Source organism: Hyperoodon ampullatus (genome assembly GCF_949752795.1).
Source record: "Hyperoodon ampullatus genome assembly, chromosome: 12".
NCBI lineage: Eukaryota > Metazoa > Chordata > Mammalia > Artiodactyla > Ziphiidae > Hyperoodon > Hyperoodon ampullatus.
In genome coordinates this window covers 38,293,175-38,314,674 of record NC_136925.1, presented here as the reverse complement: position 1 = coordinate 38,314,674, position 21,500 = coordinate 38,293,175, and the positions used below count along the sequence as shown (strand labels likewise).

The 21,500-nt window shown below is 39.0% G+C and overlaps 1 protein-coding gene across 1 annotated transcript in view; it reads left to right on the top strand.

Annotated features, from left to right (window-relative positions):
- Positions 1-9,960: 9,960 nt before the first annotated feature.
- The window catches only part of PDSS2 (decaprenyl diphosphate synthase subunit 2), a gene marked incomplete at both ends in the record, with an annotated part of 268,075 nt that continues 256,535 nt past the window's right edge, over positions 9,961-21,500 (top strand). The window contains one exon of the mRNA XM_079716464.1: positions 9,961-10,238. Coding sequence (XP_079572590.1) covers positions 9,961-10,238 — 278 coding nt within the window. The remainder of the gene's footprint in view (positions 10,239-21,500) is intronic.

Below are 21,500 nucleotides of genomic sequence, written 5' to 3'. Positions count from 1 at the left end.
GTTACTGATAAGATGCCTTGACAACTCTATAATTTGAAGTTGTCAACCTTTCTATGTATAATAAATGCAGTATGTCTTGACCCCCTTCTGCCTGATGTTACCTATGTATGCATTCTATGCAACAAAAGGAGGATTCTTCTATATGTAGAATTCTATCACAATTTCTCTAGAACCTTAGGGGATGAAGTCTGACCTATATATTTATTTTTCTTAAAAAAGAAAGAAAATAAAGAAGGAATGTAGATAGGAAGGGAGAGAGAGAATGAGAGAGAGAGAGAGAGAACCAACAAGAAATAATAGTAAAAATGGTTAGATTATCATTTTTCTAGAATAGTTATTCTCAACCCTGGCTGCATATTAGAATCTCCTGAGGGGTATTTGAAAAATACTGATACCTGGTCCTCAAGTCCAGAGATTTTGATTCAGTTAGTTATGGTGACTTTTTGGTCTTCATGAGAAATGTTTAAGTGGCAATGGAGAACTAGCTGAATTTGTAGTCATGGAGACATTCTTTGCTCTGGGTTTACTGATCTTATCATAAATAAAATATAACTAAAATAACTTCTGAACTTGAGTGTGATGATGGAGTAAAGATAGGAATGGAGAATAAAGGCCCAGCTCATTCATTCAGTATTCATTCAACTGACCAACAAATATTTATGTGGTGTCTATTCTTCAGCAGACACTGTATTAAGAGTGGGGATGCAATGACAAACAGAACCATTAAAGAAGAATGATAGGGTCCTCTCTGAAATCTTCCTTATGGGCCTGGTGTTACAACCTACGTTAATGCCAAGATCGATTGGGTTGTTTGGATCAGAGAGAGAGAGAGAAAGACTGAAATGACCATAAGGACCAGATTAGTCTACTAGTTAATTTCAATCATGGAATAAAAACGTTTTGATACTTAACTGGACCTCAGAGATCATTTACTTTTGTTTTACAGATTAGTAATTTTAAACTCAGAGGGTTAATGACCAGCCTATGATCATACAGTGTTTCAGAACAGAACTGTAGAACTCAGATTGCTAGCCATTTTTTCCCCAACTTTTCTGTAAATCTAAATTTATTCCAAAATAAAAAGTTTAATTTTTTTTTTTTAAGTGAAGGAAAAGAGAAAGAGAGGACAACGAGGGTGGAAACTTCCAGATCAGACCTTTATGGTAAATTAGAGAACAGAAAACGTCTCTACTATAGACATCCAGAAATACAGATAAACTTTACAAACATCCTTTGAAAATTAAGCTGGGCTTCCAAGAAAGTGAGGAGGGTGCCCAGGGGCAGGAAACAAAGTTAGAGATGGAAACCAAAGCAGTGGGAGCATGCGCAGCAGAGCTCTCGGTATGGTGTTGCTAACCGTTTTTAATGCTGTCTATGTTCAAGCAAAAACCGTCTCAGCAGATTTTTTTTTTTTTCATTCCAAGTTCCTAAAAGAAAATAGTCTCCTGGAAGGAGTCTTTGTAAAAGAAAAGGACCAAGTTTTTCCCTCACCCACTGAGCTAATCCTAGTGTGACATTAACTAGCAGCATTGCTAGTCAATTCCACATTGCTGTTCTATACGAGAGAAACTGGGAAAAAAGGAGAGCCGTCTTGGTCCATTTCCTCCCTAATTAGAGTTGTTCTAAGGTAAAACACTCAGAACATTAGATGTCAAGAAAGAACATGTGAACATGGGGAGGATTTGAGAAGGAAAATTAAAATGAAGAGTTATAGTCATATATACTCTCCCACATCATCTTTGAAGGTTAATCTGTAAGATGGAGAGGGCATTCAGTGATGTGGGAAATGCAGATTCCTACTGTAATGAGATTCCATTTTATACCCATTTGTTGTAAATTTTAAGAGGTCTGACAATATCAAATGTTGAGAGGGAGTGATCAACAGGATCTCTCGTAAATAGCTGGTGGAAGTGTAAATTGGAAAAGCCACTTTGGAAAGCTGTTTGGCATTATCTATTAAAGTTGAATATTCACATATCCTACAACCCAGTAATTCCAATGCTAGATGTAAACTCTTTTAACATGTGAACCTGGAGGCATTTGTAAACCTCTTCATGACAACATTGTTGTAACAGAAAAAAGAAAAACATCTGGAAGCAATTCAAATGTCCATTGACAGGAGAAGGGATAAAGTGTGGTATGGATATTAAACAGCAGTCAAAACAAATGAACTGCCACTATAAACATCAATATGGGTGAATCTCAGGAAAATAATGTTGAGTAAATAAAAAAGGTCACAGAAAATTACATCTAGCATGTGATCTCCTTTTTAAGCTAAAAATAACAAACTAGGGGCTTCCTTGGTGGCGCAGTGGTTGAGAGTCCGCCTGCCGATGCAGGGGATGCGGGTTCGTGCCCTGGTCCGGGAGGATTCCACGTGCCTCGGAGCGGCTGGGCCCGTGAGCTGTGGCCGCTGGGCCTGTGCGTCTGGAGCCTGTGCTCCGCAGCGGGAGGGGCCACAACAGTGAGAGGCCCGCGTACCGCAAAAAAAAAAACAAAAAAAAAAACCTAAATAATATACCTTTTAGGAATACACATAGTATTAGACTACGTGTCTTAAAAGTCATGGGAATGATAAATACAAATTAAGGATAAAGATAACCTTGGATTAGGAAGTAAGGAGAATGGGATGGAGGAAGGCCACACTGTCAGAAGTAAGCTATTGTCAATATTCTAGTGCTTGTGCTGGTGGTGGGTTCACTATATATATTTTATAAAGATTTATAATTATGAATTATATATTTATAATTATAATTTATAAAAGATTTATAGTTTTTTAATTGTAGCAAAGCAAATTATCCTATAACTTAGCAACTTAAAACAATATTGTTATTTCACATAGTTCCTTGGTGCATCTTAGCTAGGTGGTTTGGCTCAGAGTTTCTCACGAGGTTACAGTAAAGCTGTGAGTCAGGGCTGCAGTCTCTAAAAGAGCTGGAGGATCTGCTTCCAAGATGGCTCATTCACATGGCTCTTGGCAAAAGGCTCAGTTCCTCAGTACATGGGCCTCTTCATAGGACTGCTCATGACATGGCTTCCCCCACTAGAGCAAGTAATGAGAGAGAGAAAGAGACAGACAGAGACAGAGAGAATATGAGAAAGAGAGAGATCAAGAGGGAAGCTGCAATGTCTTTCATAAAACTAATATTGAATGAACACACCATCACTTTTGCTGCATGCTATTGATCACACATACCAACCTTGAGACAAGGTGGAAGGGGACCACACAAGGTATGACTATTCGGATGCAGGGGTCACTGAGCACCATCTTGGAGGCTGCCTACCACCATAATAAAATAAAAAAGAACAATGCATGGACCAATGATGAGAGTGTGTTAAGAAGCAATTATGTGTACCTGAAGCTGGAAAATAAACAAATAAATAAATAGATGCATTCAGTTCTGAAGACAACAGGATACAGGGGAAGGAGTGAGATGAGCTTTAAATCTAGCTCTACCACTTTCCAGCTTTATGACTTTGGGCGATTCATTTGACTTCCTTCCATTTACAAAAAAGGGATGAGGATGTTTACTTGCCTCTTAAAATTTTTTTAATTATGCAAATATTCAATCATACATGAAATTGAATAAAAAATACCATATACTCATCATCCTAAATCAACAACTTTCTAGATTTTAGCATACTTGCTTTATCTATTTTTTCCCCTCCTGAAGTGTCATAAAGCAAGTTCCTGACACTGCATTATTCTATCCCTATATACTTCAGTATGTATCACTTAAAAATACGGACATTTTTCTTGTAGACTCACACATAAAATTAATAATTCCTTTGAAATACCTAATATATCAAAACTATGGCTCAGATTTCTTTAAATGTCTCAAAACTTACTTTTTTTACAGTTGGTTTGATAGAATCAGGATTTAAACAAAGTCTACACATTACATTTGGTTTGGTATTCCCCTTAAAAATCTTTCAACTTAGAGGAGTCCTTGTACTCATTCCCATTTTACTCTCGTCTTGTTAAATAAATTCAGTCAGTTGTAGAATATCTTACATGCTGGATTGGTCTGTTTGCTTCCTTGTGAAGCTATTTCACTTCTTCATCTCCCTCCTATGTTTCTAGAAAATTGGAAGTTAGACCTACAGGCTTGATGAGATTTAGATTCAACTATATTCAACCTATTTCATAGGTAGTTTTGTATACTTCATAATGCACCACACCAGGAGGCACATCGACGTGGACACCCCACTCCTAGTGATGCTGTCAGTGGTTAGTGGTTCAGGTGGTGTCAGCCTGAGGCCTCCATGGCAAAGTTCCCCACCAACCTCTCATCTACTGATGATTGTTGCCTGAATTGATTATTTCGTAAGGAATTACAGTATGGTGATTTCCTAATCCTATCCTTTATTCCCCTTCTATTAGGTGGAATTGCGTTATAAACTTTCTTTCACCAGCCTGAGCTATTTGGTTACCACATTAGAAGAGGCAGTTGTTCCCAGTTTCACATCCTCTCAGCCTGCCTCCTACTACAGCCATTGCTGAAGCAACCTGCTTCCTGCAGGTGTAACCTGACAGCATCTCTCCTCATACATCTCACGTTCTACCCGCCGAGTTCCTCTGACTCCGTGAAGGTGGGACATCTGCTAGCACTCACAGGACAGTTTAGAAATGTGAGGGGAGCTAAGGTCCCAAGGAGGAAATATGGATCAATGGGCGGTGGAAGCTGGTTGATAACTGCTCCTCTCTTCCATCAAGCGGACAATTATGAAGTATATTCTACATAGCAATTCAAGGAGTCCCTGCAGGCTCAAGGCCTTATTGCCCACTGTGATGACTAACTCAAGAACACCCTTGTACTGACTTGCCCTGTTTCACTCTCCTAGTCATCCGCTGCTGTTTCCTGAGAATGCTGTCCAAAATATACTACCTAAAAGTAAGCCCTTGTCCCAGGTTCAGCTTTCAAGGGGGTAAGCTAGACTAAGACACCACTAAATGTAATTCTTGCAGGAAGGGCAGGATGAATGCTCAATTCTTCCATTATATTGCAGATACTCAATTAGTTATGTCTAATAATGAAAAAGATTTATATGTCATCAATGAATTTCAATCAGTTGTAGTTGTCTTACTCTTTTCTGATGCTCAGATTTCCCTTTTTCAGCCAGTAGAAGCTCCTTTATGCTGATAGCATTTTCCCTTTGATTTGTCCCATTAGACTTTAGACTTTAATAGCTTCTGGCACAACAGGGTGTCCCAGGCTCATCACGCACATTTCTAGCCCCAGACCTGATATCTGTCATTCCTCCAAAGAACGTCCTTCCTTTTAATAGGAAATGATGTATTAAAAGTACAATATGAACACTAAAGGTGCTCATTGGCACACGATTATCATTACTTCTAGGACTTTTCAAGGGATAAAGCAAGTAAATGTTTTTTTCCTTCTTCAATAAATGTAAAATTTTCCTTGTTGGGATATAAGAAACATTTTTTTTTCCTGAAATGTACTTACTTATTTTTTAAAATTTTATTTTATTGAAGTATAGTTGATTTACTATGTTAATTTCTGCTGTACAGCAAAGTGATTCAGTTATACATATATAGATATATATATTCTTTTCCATTATGGTTTATTACAAGATATTGAATATAGTTCCCTGTGCTATACAGTAATATCCATTCTATATATAATAGTTTGCATCTGCTAATCCCAAACTCCCAATCCTTCCCTTCCCCACCCCCCTCCCCCTTGGCAACCACAAGTCTGTTCTCTATATCTGTGAGTCTGTTTCTGTTATAAGAAACACTTTTCAAAAGGAAAAATCATAAGTTCACACTATTTCCAATTCACCTTTAATCTTACATGGATTCTACTTACTCTGAAAATCATTCATAACAACACTAATATTGGTTTTTACCTGTAATATACAAGAATAGTTTGAAAGTAATAATATCTGTATTTCTACTAGCAATAAGACACTGAATGAAGTTTAAGACTTCTTTGTAAATCTATTTATCCTGAGAGTATATTCCTCTGTGAATGTACAGTGAAAACAGTATTTTCTAAAGTCACTAAATTAATTACTTGGTGCGATTATACCACCAACTTAATATACAGTTAGGTAATTTGCTTCAGTTGTTTTCAAATTTTAGGAATCACATTTTTCTTTTGAGTTTAAAATTATTTTGAATATGTAAAATATATATATATGATTCTAAAGTCAAAACTATATAGTCAAGATATATTCATGAGAGTACTTTGCTTGCATGCCTGTCCTTTCCACCTGTCTTCCCCCCTCCCAAATGTATACAAATATATATTTGTAGTTCACCTATCTAAAAAAATAGCATACTATACTGTTCTGCACCTTGGTCGTGCTTTTGTTGTTGTTTAAAGCTGACATATTTTCTGGAGATGGCCCTCATTCTTTTTCAGAGTTGCACAGTGTTTCATTGTATGGATCTACCCTAGTTTATTCAGCTAGTCCCCTACTTACAGTTATTTGGTTTGTTTCCAGTTTTTTGCTATTACAAATAATATTTCAGTGAATAACCTTGTACATAAGTCATTTTATATTTTGGGAAGGATTTCTGGAATTGGGATTTCTGGGTCAAATGTATATTGTAATTACACACAGTATATAAACATATATGTAATTTTGCTAGGGATTGTCAAATTCCCTTCCCTTCTGTGCTGTTTACAGAGCATTTTACATTCTTACTGGTAATATGTACCATCCCTGTTCTCTAGCCTGCCAACCCAGTAGGCGGTCAAACTTTTGGATTTTTGCTAATCAGATTAATTGCCTCCTTTTATCATTCTGCCCCAAGATATATGCCATGCTTTCATCTACTTTTGGAAGAACTCTCTTAGCATAAACAATAGGTGATTGTTTTGAGGGTGATAGGAGGGTGGCTGCAGTATCCCTATCTATTTCCACTCACCTAATCATGGAAATGCCAAAGCCCAAAGCATACACCATCCGCGTTAAGACCTTGTGTTTCCAAAGGCTGGTTCGAGTTTCTGGCCAGAGAAAAGGACATCAAATATGACCTCACTTCTTTCTAAGGTCAGCAGAATGCAGAGAGGACAGCAAGTGAAGTCCACTAGTACTTTACCAGCTTCAGGATCCTGAGAAAGGTGAAGGAGGAACTGTGACCATCTTTTGTCAGCTTTCTGTCTCCAGAAAAATCCCAATGCCAAGGAGATGACCCTGTGTATGGCTGGAGGTTTCCACAGATTGTAGAGTGACTACTCTCTCATCTGCAGGGCAGCACACACCCAGGACCTCTTCTGCTGCTTGGTAGGAGTAAATGTCATGGATGGGAATTTTTTTCTTTCAGCATCTCCCATTTCCCTGTATTCTTATGGGCGATTTTGCCCCCCAGGGGACATTTGGCCAGGTCCTCAGACAAATCTGGTTGGAGAGGGGTACTACTGGCACCTAGTGAGTAGAAGCCAGGGATGCTGCAAAACATCTACTATGCACAGGACAGCCTTCACCCCTGGCCCCCTGCCTACCATAACAAAGGATTATTTGCTCCAAAATGTCATTAGTGCCAAAGTAAGGAACCCTGCTGTATTCTTCCTTTATGCACACATTCACAGACATCCTCAAAATGACTATTATCAGTGACAGAGGAAGGGCAGAGTCACAGATTCTCCCTCTCTGCACCTCCAGAAGTCACTAGCAATTCAGATATCTCTTTAGTCAGATTCTAAGGAGTTATGTATTTATCTGGAAGATTAAATAATAAATACCATTTTAACCTTCTAAAAACTGATTATCATTAGGTATAATGCAACCTTTGAACTCTAAGAATAAAGGAAAGTGCTATCTATTTAAAGTAAATGGGACTAAAAGTCCCATGAATAATCAAAAACTTGGTTAATAGAGTATGACCAGAGAATAATGCTCTTGGCTTCTGTGGAGAAATTAAAGTACATGCTGTGAATTGGTATTAAGGAAATTGCATGAAAAGTTAGTCTTAAAGTACCATGCTGCTAAAGAAACAGCCTCAGATGCACAATATATCACATTCAGTCCTTATCTCCCTTCCTTTTTTTCATGACTTCTTTCACCTTGGATAACCCAGAAGCTCAGGCCTTGGAACTTTTTAGAATGGTAAGGTATCTCACTCTCCACATTTATTTTCATCTAGAACAGACCTGAATTTTATTGCCGGGAGTGTGTTATCTCTTTCACAGGAATTGTTTTTGAACTTCGGCCTGCCTTATTTATTTATTGGGCCAGACTGTTTTTGATACGTATGAGCATAATTCACTTTATCTAAAATGTACCCTTGAAAAGTTATGCCTAAAGTGAATTTTTGGAAACAAAATTGGATTGTTAAATCACAAGGGAAATTTGCCATTCAAAGGGAGTCTGAGGCTAAACCTTTTTAGAGAAAGCATCTTTTGTGCAAAGTGAATAATTACTCCTTAATTTGCCCGTTTTTAAGTCTGAATTTTTTTTATGTAGCCCGAGTCTAGTCCAGTATTAGGCATGATGCTAATTTAAAAAATATAAATCATGAATTTGAAAGGATTTTGAAAGTTAAAGAGTTTTACAAGCTATTTTTTTTAGGGTGTAAAACTCGGTAATACATCTTTATTATTAACAAGGGTTTGTTAACACTTGTTTTGGGTGATGAGAAAGGGGGCAGGATGCTAGACATACATGATAAAGAATAGGTAGCATTACAGGGCCACACTGACAACAATGAGAAGTGGTTGGTAACCTGTTACTTAGACAGTAATGTTGTAGCTAAGAACATGGATTCAGAAACCAGATTACCTGGGTTTACTTTCCTGCCTAGTGTGGCCTTAGGCAATTTACACGACTTGGCTGTGCCTCAGTTTCCTCATGTGAAACACGGAGAATATTATCTACTTAACGGGGTTGTTTTGAGGATTAAATGAACTAATACATGAGCTGTATGTAAGTGGAAGCACTAGAGTCAGTGGTAGTTTTGGATTCTGGATGGTGAGCGGAGCTTCCTTCTAGAAGTGTCTCTCTGCGCCCTTTCAGGGAGCACTGCTGGTTCTGCCTGAGCTGTACACATGGGAACTGAGGCTCAGTGAGGCGGCCAGAGACAAGGAATGAGGACACACCCTGGGGAAATAAAAAACAAAAAACACCCTTTCTGCGGGGCCACGCCACCTTTCCTAGGTTGGGAGCAGAGGTCACGAGCGCTCAGCCCCACGTCCGGATTCTGCCTCCCACCTCACTCCACATGAGCCGTGGCCCACAACTCCTGAAGCCCCACAGTCCGAGAGGCGGCCCTCACGCCAGTCCACCACCACTGCCAGGGCTTGGCGGTGGATGGCTTTCCAGAGGAGTTGGCGCCTCCGCCTGAGCCCTTCCTTCCGGAGGGCTGGGGGCCGCGAAAAGACCATTAGTAGACACCGACCCTCGTTCACGACACATATTTATGCGTGCCCACTCTGCGCTGGGCGCTGGGAATCCTACGACGAATCAGACTCGTCCCAGATTCAAGGTGCTGGGGCACCACTCGGAGCCCACACCCCAATCTCTGTCACCCTCTGTCCTCGCAGGCCGGGACGAGAAAGTGGGAGGAGCTGATGTTTTCATCCTACCTCGTCTTCCGGGGTTCACCTCCAAAGCCCCGCCCCTTCGGGTCTTTCACGGCTGCGCCGTAAAGTAGGAAAAAATTCTTTGCCGCAGAACAGCCCGCCTCCGTCTTTACGGCAAGCCGTGTTTGACGCTCACAATATGGCGTTCCCCACTTAGGCAGTGCTGTGGCTGCTACCCTAGATGGCCGTGGGCAGCGCTGACTTGAGGCTGTTGTCTGTCTAACCCAGGCTGCAGAAAGCTGCAGTTAAAGTTCGCTTCTGGTCACGGCTCCAGAAACCCACCCTCGTCTGAGGGTCAAGAATCGCTGCTTCCTTCTAGTTCCCGCAAGTTCCTCATCTGCTTCTAGCTTGTTTCCCGCGCCACCTCCGGACACCCTCAAGTCCCTGACACCCCCAGACTCAAACTATGAGCCTTCGGCAGCTGCTTTTGCGCTTGCCCTGTTATCTCGGGGCCTCGGGACCCCGGCGTGGCGCCCTCGACACCATCTCCTCGGTGGTCTGGCGTGGCCAGTCCTCCAGGTCCCCGGCCCACTGGAACCAAGTGGTGTCAGAGGCGGAGAAGATCGTGGGCTACCCCACGTCCTTCATGAGCCTCCGCTGCCTGCTGAGCGACGAGCTCAGCAACATCGCTATGCAGGTGCGGAAGCTGGTGGGGACTCAGCACCCTCTGCTTACCACAGCCAGGTGAGCTACTCCCTCTCGCCCTGACACACTCGCACCCACTCGGGTCCTTTTTCCTGGCCTATACACCCTTTCCTCCCTCTCTGAGACTGACTGCCTGCTTATTCCTTTTTACCTCTTCCTTTCCTTAGCCATCCTAGGCATTCGATGTTGTGTCTTCTCTACTCTACTCACCTTAACTTACTAACTCTGTTTGCGGAGGAAGACTGAGAACACGTGCGCTTTTCGCGTTTTTGCTTCTTAACTACTGAAGGTGAAGTTGTCACAGTGATTTGTGGAGAAATCGAGTAGGGATGTGGGTTTGAGTCACTTCCTAGAAATGGTCTTTTAAAAGTGGGATAGGTTTATTTTCGGTTCCGCGTTATTCGAGAGGTCACCTCTAGAAAGAATGGGGAGGGGGAGATAGGCCGAAAGTTAGTTACTTGCAACGTTTGTCTCAGGCTTGAAGTAGGAATTTATTTAGTCAGTAGTCATTTTCCCCTCGGGATTTTTATCACTTATGCTGAACTACTACTGTGAAATCTGCCATTAGGACTTTAAGGACCACAACTTTTGGTTCCATTTTTTAAAACTCCACCTTTTTATTAAATAATTTCAAACATACTGAAAATTTGCAAGAATAAAAATAATACAAAGAACATACTTTTTTTTTGGCAGTACGCGGGCCTCTCACTGTTGTGGGATCCTCCCGAACCGGGGCACGAACCCGTGTCCCCTGCAGTGGCAGGCGGAGTCTCACCCACTGCGCCACCAGGGAAGCCCACAAAGAACATACTTTATAATCATATTCACCTATGGTATACATATATATGTATACTATTCACATGTATATGTAAACAAAATACATACACACACACACAGATATATTTTTCCTGAATCATTTTGGAGTACATTGCATATGTCATGGTCCTTTACCCCCAGGTACTTCATTTCATAAGCATAGGGATAGTCTTTACATAACTACATTAATCAACTTACTTTTAATATTGGTACAGTACTTTTATTTAATCTACCACTGATAGTCCACTTTTGTTAATTGACCCAATAATTTTTTTTTATAGCATTCTTTCATCTTTAGTACAGGATCCAGCCTAAAATGAGGTATTACTTTAGTTGTCATGTCTCTTTAGTCTCCTTCAATTGAGAATATTTCCACAGTTCTTTACTTTTATGACTGGAGCATTGGTTCTCAAATGGCGCAGTCTGCCCACTAGGGAACATTTGGCAGTGTATGGAGATGTCACAACTGGGGCATGCTACTGGTGTTTAGTAGGTAGAGGCCAGAGATGTTGCTAAACACCCTACAATGCCCAGGACAGCCCCCTACAATGAAGAATTAGGTGCACCAACATGTCAGTAGTACCAAGGTAGAGAAATCCTGGACAAAAATTATCTTTTTAAAAAATGTTTTCTTTAAAAAAAAACACTTTTGAGGGCTTCCCTGGTGGCACAGTGGTTGAGAGTCCGCCTGCCGATGCAGGGGACGCGGGTTCGTGCCCCGGTCCGGGAGGATCCCACATGCCACGGAGCAGCTGGGCCTGTGAGCCATGGCCGCTGAGCCTGCGCGTCCGGAGCCTGTGCTCCACAACGGGAGAGGCCACGGCAGTGAGAGGCCTGCGTACCCCACAAAAAAAAAAAAAACTTTTGAAGTAATTGGATATTCACATGCAGTTGGAAGAAATAATGCAGAGAGAGCCAATGTACCCTTTATGCAGTTTCTCGCCCCAAGCAGGATATTGACAGTGATACAGTCAAGATGCAGAACGTTTCCATCACTACAAGGATCCCTCACGTTGCTCTTTTATAGCCACCCTCACTTCCCTTGCCCATCCTCTTGCTTTAATTTTTTATGAGACACTTGCTATTTCTTTGTTACTAGTTACCAAATAGCAATAGTAGAGTGATTTTATTTCTTGGCATCATTCCCAGTTATCAGGAATGTCATTTTATGAGTAGGCTAAACTTGTCCTGAAGCTGGAATGTTAGTTCTCCAGAGATTCTAGATGATACACACTCAAAACACACATACGTATATATTTTAAAGCTTAATAATGAAACGAATGAGCTTACCATCCAATTGAAGAAGTGTAACTTTATCAATCCTATTGAACCTTCTCTCTTCACTGGTCCATCTCCCTGATCCCCACTATACTGAGTTTTGTGTTTATTTTTCCTTCTAAAATTACACGAGTGTTTCCTTAAATAGTAATGTGTTTAATTTTGCTCATTTTTGAAATTTATAAATATACTAGTTTATTGCATGCAATCCTTTATGACTTGCTTTTACATTCGACATTGTTTCTGACATTTATCCCTGTTATGTTTAACTATACTTCATTAGTTTTTCACTGGTGTGTAAAATCCTACTGTGTAAATATACCACAGTCTTCTTTCGATCAGCATTTGGGTTGTTTGCAGTTTTTGGTGCTATGAAAAGTGCTGCTGTGAATATGCAGCATGCATCTCCTGGTGTACTTGTCTTGAGAGAATAAAGGCGTGTGTGCACATGTGTTCAGCTTTAGGAGATAGTAAATTGTTTTCCGAAGTGGTTGTACCAGTGTACATTCTCACTAGCAGTGTCTGAGTTCAGGTTACTCTGTGTTCTCACAACACACGAACCATGAAGTGTCTTAATTTTTGCTAATCAAATAGTGGGTTTTTCTGTATGTGATGGGAATGATAGTCTTAGCAGTGGAGGTTGTAGTAGTACAGCCGGCCCTCCGGATCCGTAGGTTCCACAGTCACAGATCGAACCAAGTGTGAATCGAAAATATGCAGGGGAAGAAAAATTTCAGAAAGTTCCAAAAAACAAAACTTGAATTTGCTGTGCACCAGCAACTATTTTTATAGCATTAACATTGTATTTACAACTATTTACATAGAATTTACATTGTGTTAGGTATTGTAGGTAGTCTAGAGATGATTTAAAGTATAGGGGAGGATGTGCCTTGGGTTATATGCAAATACTATGCCATTTTATATGAGGGACTTGAGCATCCTTGGATTTTGATATCCGTGGGGGTTCCTGGCTCCAGTCCTCCTGGACTGTATATTACATTGTGCAGATGCATATTGTAGTCTCTGTAATAAAGTGTTGAAGTGAAAAGGGCAGAACTAGAAAGAGCCTTATTAATGTATGTATTCTGAGAATTGCAGTTCATCTACTTAAATGTCAGGGCATCAGTTGGGGTCTTAGAGAAGATTCCTTCTGAGGGCACCAGAGACACACTAGATGAAAGCTTGTAAGACTGATGGCTCTGAAACTTCCCTGACTGTATGTAGCCTACCCTGCCTGCCTAGTCCCATATTACGGTGAAAAAATTGAAGAGGAACAAAATAGTAAGTTTCAGCAAAGTTGTAGTAACGTATATAGATTATTTTGTAAGAAAAGGAGGAGCTAATCTGCATATAGTTTTATTACATTTATTTAAATTATTTAAACAGTCTAAACTCACAGGCAGCTAATGAACAAAAAACTTTTGGGGAGAGGGTCGTGCATATATCTGTTTTAGCAGAGAAGCAGGCATCTGATCCATAGGGTAGGCAGATTGTGGTTATTGTAAATTATAGCTAAAAACATGGATTAAGCAGCTATATTGTTTCACATACTGCACCTTACTTTGTTGAAATCTTGTGAGCAAAGCATTGATAATTAAGAGAGAGAACCTCTCAGTATGCTATCCAAAGGACACAAATACCCCATAGAGTTAATATAGTTAGGACCATAGGAAATTGGCTTCGGTAAATTCTTTTACTAGTTCCATTTTACATTTTACATTATTTACTTAAATCAATATTCTAATCCCTTGGGTCATTTTACTTTTTGGGTAGATATACATGGTATTGATATATTAGGGGTGAATCATATCTTATGGCCCTAAAATTTAGATGTATAGTGACATTTTTGGCAAACAGGAGGAGAAGAAAAAGGAAATCACCATAATTCAGTATTCACTACCTTCTCTTTCTTTGCCTAAGTTATCTCATCAAGAAAGAGGAAAAAAGCCTAGAACTATACTTTTATAACAATTTAATTGAGAAATGAGATTAAATTTAAAATCTTGAGATTTAGTGAGATAATGATCTTATTACTAGGAACAATGTAGCAATTCGCTAATTTTTTACTCTTGTTCTAGATGTTCTAGTTTCTCTAGTTGTAAGTTCCAATTAGATAAATAATCCTTAATTCAGTGTTTATTAAAGCTTATGGAGGAATATAAAGAATTCTAAAACATGGACCATGTCCTTTGAGAATAGATATTGTGTTGGACACAAATATATTTACAAATATCAAAAGGAGGTAAATGACTTGTTACTAATGAGTAGTAGAGATATATTAGCTATTACATTTAGAGATACTGAAGTGGCCTGGCGAAAGGTAAATCCTGTATGATATTACTTATATGTGGAATAAAATATAAAACAATCTAGTGAATATAACAAAAAAGAAACAAATTCACAGGCACAGAGAACAATCTGGTGGCTACTAGTAAGGAGAGGGAAGGGGGGAGGGGCAAGATAGGAGTCGGGGATTAAGAGGTACAAACTACTAAGTGTAAAATAAATAAGCTACAAAAATATGTTGTATAACACAGGGAATATAGCCAATATTTTATAATAACTGTGAATGGGGTATAACCTTTAAAAATTGTGATTTACTATGTTGTACACCTGAAACATACACAATTGTACATTAACTATACCTCAGTAACAAAAATTTAAAAACTAAAGTGGTTGGAATAGTAGAGAACCTTTCATGAAGAAACTGGGATGTGATTGGGATAGATGGATAGAAATTACATGGGTAGTGTTTTAGAGTGGTGGTACTATATTACAATTTTTTTTCTTCTTGATTCTTTTTTCTTCTTTCTCAGGCTGTTATACCTCTACTAGGCATAGGGAGGACCTTAAAAGCAAGAATAAGCAGTACAGTAAGGTAAAATGAACAGCATGAATGGAACTAGAACAGCTAAAACAATATTGAAAAAAAACAAGAAAGTGGGAGGAGTCATTCTACCTTATGTTAAGCCTAATATATATAGCTTAATTGATCAAGACAGTGTGGTATTGGCAGAGGAATAGACAGATTGAGGGAACAGAATAGAGAACTCAGAAATAGATCAACACAAATATGCCCAATTGATTTTTGACAAAGGTGCAAAAGCAATTCAATGGAGGGAGAACAGTCTTTTCAACAAATGGTGCTGGAACAATTGGACAGTATAGGCAAGAAAATGAACCTTGACCTAAACCTCACACCATATTAAAAAAAAAGGTCTATGTAAAATGGAATTAAATGTGAAATGTAAAACTATAAAACTTAAGAAAACATAGGAGAACATTTTTGGGACCTAGGACTAGGTAAACAGTTCTTAGACATGAAACCAAAAATGCAGTTCATTAAAGAAAAAATATAATAATTGGACTTCATCAAAATTGAAAACTTTGCTCTGCAAAAAGACCTTGTAATAGGATGAAAAGATTAGCCACAGGAAGAAAACATTTGCAAATCACTATCTCAAGAAGGACTTGTATCCAGAATATGTAAAGAACTCCCTAAACTCAGTGGTAAGAGAACGAACAATACAATTAGGAAGTGGGCAAAAAGAGCCTATAAAAATGGCAAGTAAGCATATGAAAAGTTGTTCAACATTGTTAGCCATTAGAAAATTGTAAGTTAAAACCATGATGAGATACCACTACAAACCTATTAGAATGGCTAAAATAAAAAATACAATATGAAGTCCTGGTGAGAAACTAGATTTCTCATACATTGCTGATGGGAATGTAAAAATGGTACAGCCACTCTGGAATACAGCATGGCAATTTTTTATAAAATTAAACATACACTTAACATACAACTCAGCTATCACACTTGTGAGCATTTATCCCAGAGAAATAATAACTCATATCAAAACCTATCGTGAATGCTTGTAGCAACCTTATTTGTAACAGCCAAAAACTGGAAACAACCCATATGTCATTCAAAGGTGAGTGGTTGAACAGACTGTGGTACAACCATACAATGGAATACTACTCAACAATGAAAAGAAATGAACTATTAATGTGAATATACTTAACACTACTGAACTGTGTACTTAAAAATAGCTAAGATGGTAAATTTTATGTGTATTTTACCACAACTAAGGAAAAAGTCAATTTCAAAAGTATGATTCCATTTATATGACATTTTCAAAATGACAAAACTATAGAGATAGAGAACAGATTAGTGGCTACTAAGTCATAAACAGTGTGGGGAACAGGGAGGAGTGTAAATACAAAGGAGTATATTGTGGTGATGGAACAGTTTAGTATCGTGATTGTGATGGTAGGTACATGAATCAATACATGGTATAAAGTTGTGTAGAACAGTATATACCTACACACAAATGAACGCAGGGTTTTGAAAAGTGCTGAAAATGGAATAAGGTCTGTAGTTTTGTTAACAGTAATATACCAATGTTAACTTTTAGGTTTTGATATTGTACTACAGCTATATATTGGGGAAGCTGGATGAAAGATACATAAGGACTTTTTATACAGTCAGTCCTTAACCACGAGTTCTGTGTCTGTGGATTCAGCCAACCATGGATTGAGAATATTTGGGGGAAAAAAATTCCCCAAAAGCAAAACTTGAATTTGCTGAGCCAGGCAACTATTTATATATAACATTTACATTGTATTTACTACTATTTACATGATATTTACATTGTGTTAGGTATTATAAGTCATCTAGAGATGATTTAAAGTATACTGGAGGGGGCTTCCCTCGTGGCACAGTGGTTAAGAATCCGCCCGCCAATGCAGGGGACATGGGTTCGAGCCCTGGTCTGGGAAGATCCCACGTGCTGTGGAGCAACTAAACCTGTGCGCCACAACTACTGAGCCTGCGCTCTAGAGCCCGTGAGCCACAACTGCTGAAGCCTGCGTGCCTAGGGCTCGTGCTCCTCAACAAGAGAGGCCACCGCAATGAGAAGCCCGCGCACCGCAGCAAAGAGTAGCCCCCACTCACCGCAACTAGAGAAAGCCCATATGCAGCAACGAAGACCCAACGCAGCCAAAAAAAATAGTATACTGGAGGATGCACATAGGTTATATGCAGATACTACACCCTTTTATAAAAGGGACTTGAGCAACACAAATTTTGGTATCCTTAGGGGGTCCTATAACCAATGCCCCTGTGGATACCTAGGGAAGACTGTACTATTTTTGCATCTTTCTGTCAGTCTGTAATTATTTCATTATTTTGAAAAGCTAAAAGAAATCACTTTGAAAAGAGAGAGAATGAATGGATGGATGGATGGATGAATGAACAAACAGTAAGTAAGCCTAGGAGACAGGAGGCTTGTATGTTCTGGTTTCATCTCTGTCAGTAGGTAACAGTGTGACCTTAGGCAAGTTATTCCATCTCTGGGCTTTAGTTTCCTAAGCAGTGAAGTAGAAAGTTTGACTAAATGATTTCCAAAAGTGTTGCCAGTTCTGGACTAGTAGAAATTAGTGTTGTAACTGAACATAGCAGCTAAGGGAGCTATTGTCACTTCTCAGGCAGGGAATGAGCAGATTGAATGCAATATGTATTGATAGTTCAAATCTATCATCCTTTTCCTACTGTTTAAAAATCCTGAAAGCTCAGAAAAAATGTTTTCTTAGACTCATAAATCTGACCTGATCTGATGTGAGATCATTTATAGTCTTCTTTATCCCACTTAATGTGAATATTCTTGCATTTTGCTACAGAAATATTAATGTGTTTGATTACAGGGTGCTGCCCCAGGTTTTTCTGGAGTGCTGGGTGAATTGCACCTTCCTAAAATCGAAAAATTTCAAATTCTGAAAGACGTTTGATTTCAAGGACTTTGGATGAGGGATTGTGGACCTGTCCAAGCTAGACAGTGGTATTATATGTAGGATGATGTCGAAGTCCGGGTATGTGATGTGGATGGGTAGTGTGGGAGAGGTTGAAGGTAGTGACAGTGCATCAGTCCCCACTTTCTCCCAGTACAGCTTGAACCCTATAGGCCATTACTATCTTGCTAATTAAATGTAATTATCCATTTGTGCAAAATATATATTTTTATTTTTAGTCACTTAAATTTCTATAAATCAGTATTATTTTTAAGTACTTCTAGCTTTTATAAATTCACTGCATATACTATCTACTGTCAAGAACTTAAGAGCTTTTAATAAACATATGGAGGACACTTGTTTCAAAGATAGTAACAATACTTTTTTTCATATAGAATTGGTTAAATTCTTGTTGTTTAACATAGCTAATTCCATTGAGCAATGTGGCTTTGTGTTCATCGATTACTCTTGACAGATTTGGCTCTTAGGATTACGTTTTTGTTTAAATATTCTGTCTTTTTACTTTTGCCTTGGAAAAACTGTGATCTCTATTTCAGATTTAGATAGATAGGATCAACTTGGTATGCATTTATTGGAGACAAATTATGACATTTAGTCTCTCTCTTAGAGGGTATTGATTCCTGGGTAGAGACTTTTTGTTCCTGACTGAGTTCACTAGTTACTTAGCTACCTAAAAAACCTTATTAGTCTTTTTCTGCATGGTAAACTTCTTTAGAGCTCTTTGAATTTATTATTAGAAATTTAATTTTAGTCTCTCCCATGTTTATGAAAGACCCTTTCTAGATTCAGTTCTGTAATTACTGTACTGAAAGCCTACATTACTTATGAAGGACTTTTTCTTGGAAGACTTGGAGAACATTATAAATTTTAATTCATTCCACAAATATTTGAGGTGCTCTGGGCATGGATATACAAATAAGAATAAGACATAGTTGCTGCCCTTGAGGAATTCGTGAGAGGGAGTACAGTGAGCATGAGCTCTGGAATCAGACTGTTTAGATGCATATCCTGACTCTACCACTGCCAAGGTATGGGATCTCAGGCAATTTACTTTACCTCTCTGTGCCTTAGTTTCCTCATTTGTAAAATGAGGATAATAATAGTACCTATATCTTAGGGTTTTATGAAGAGTAAATGGGCAAATATAGGTAAAGTACTTAGAAGAGTACCTGGAACATAGAAAGTAGTCACATGTTAGCAGTTACCGTTATTATTAGAAAGTCATTTTAGTGGGGAGACATGCAAATAGAGGATATTGAGATAAATGCTGTAGTATGTGTGAACAATATGCTGTAGAGGCAGAGAAAGAGGAAAAAAATCTCTCTCTAGAGAAAATTGAAGACTTCCAAAGTTAAGGTGACGTAAGAGTTGGGTCATGTTGGATGGGAAGGAAATGACCAAGGCAGGGAAAGATAAGCCACAAGGAGTTGCCTAGCAAAGTGTAGGGAAGTAGTAGTTTGGGGTATGCTGAACAAGGGATAGACGAGGCAAAAAGGATAGATTGGAAATGTCTGCTTCTGCTAAGCTAGAATAATATGCTGTAAACAAGTAGAAAACTGGATAAAATATATATGAAACAACTATATTCTGCTTAGAGTACAGGGAGCACAGGATTGTGATCCCTGTGAGTGAGAAAACAAATGAGATGAGAGCTGTGATCACTCCGACTTTCTGCTGAGAGGTACTTTCCAAATAGCAGCACAGAGAGGGGGAACTCGAGCAGAGGGTGCTGGCACTGCTGAGTTGAAGAGACGGATCAGATCTGGGGGAGGCTGAGGCAGCTGGAAATTGTGGGACAGAATGCAGAAGAGGAGAGAGCATGCACAGAAAGGCTCCAGAAATCTAAGGTGCCCGCTTGAGTCTGTTATTGAAAACTAAGCAGCACACACATAGGATGCTTGGACGCTATAAGCTGTACAACTGTCAGAGTTCTCCCAGAGCTGGGAGACGTGCAAGTCTGACTGGACAATGTGGAAAGAACTTGTTGAACAGCTGGGCACTCTAGAGAAGTGCCCAGAACTTTACCCAGAAAAGTTATGCCTTAGTAATGGGACCAGTGGTATTCTTAATTCCTACTAATTAACGTTAGCTCAGAGCTAGTAGGTAATAATCCTCAAGAGGATTGGGTATTTTCCTTTTGTCAACTCATCATTACCTGGGTAATGGCCGGAGATGCATTCGGGAAAAAAAATCTTCCAGAGGGATTTGGCCTCCTCTTCATTCAAGAACTGTGGGTCTTAGATTTGAGTGAGAGGCCAAGACTCTCCACTGTAGCGTCTCAGAGAGGTCTCTGTTCACTAGACCTGGAGTTGTTTGTTTTTGGTTATTCAAATCAAAACATCTTAGTGGGCTGGCTATTGATTTGAATTCTTGAATCTGACCAATTAAATATAGACAGGGATTTCTGCCTATCACAACGAAGCCTGAGATTACCTAATATTCCCAATATCTACCTTGCTGCCTGTGAGAGTCACCATGCCCACTTTGCTTCTGGCAGTTAACTGCTACCACCTAGACCCAGCCTCCCCTGGGCTCCTCCCATTGCTTTTTGGGTTCAGGGAGTCCATTTCATTTGTAGTCCCTCCCACCCAAATCTTTAGCCCTTTCTAGAAGCCACTAAAGTGATTAGTAACGATTGTGGTAACGATGGAGTAACGATGGAGTAACGATGGAGTAACATGCTCCTCACCAATCTTTTTCTTGTGTCAAGAGCTAAGAGAGAATCTTGTGGGCCTAGTCAGGAGACCTGGTAAAAGCAGTGTGTTAAATGAATAAAAGGTTCATATAGTTTGAATAGAGAATAGTGGTGAGAGAATAGCATCTTTACCATAGGATTCCCTTATTCCAAAGAACCATCCCAGAAGGTCAGAACTATTTTCATACTGGGAATTGCAATTTAGTTTAAATCAAGTACCATCACCTGTCATCGTAAATTAATGCCACTTTGAATAAGTTTTGTATTCAATTTGTAATTTTATTTATTTTAGTTGTTTAAGAACCATAACCATACAGTGTTTATAATTTTTATATTAATACATATTTAAATAACATTTTAATAAAAATCATTTAAGGCAATACTGGATGACTGAATTTTTACCCTTTAAAAATATTCCAAATGTTACTCAAGGTTGAGGAATACTGACTAGTCTGTGTTCTTAATTCTGGGCCCAGTTAATAAAGATAAGTTGGTTGTAGGTTCTTAAGTGCTATAATACTTAATTATTTGTGGTTAGATTGTAATGAATTAGGATTCAGACATCCACATCTCTCTTCTCATATTGCTCATTATTGCTGTATTGCCAAATGCTTTTCATCAATATTGTATTCTATAATTGTTCCTTCTTTATTCTTCTGTAGGATTCAGAATCTTCTTGTGTGTGTGTACGTGTTTTACACACC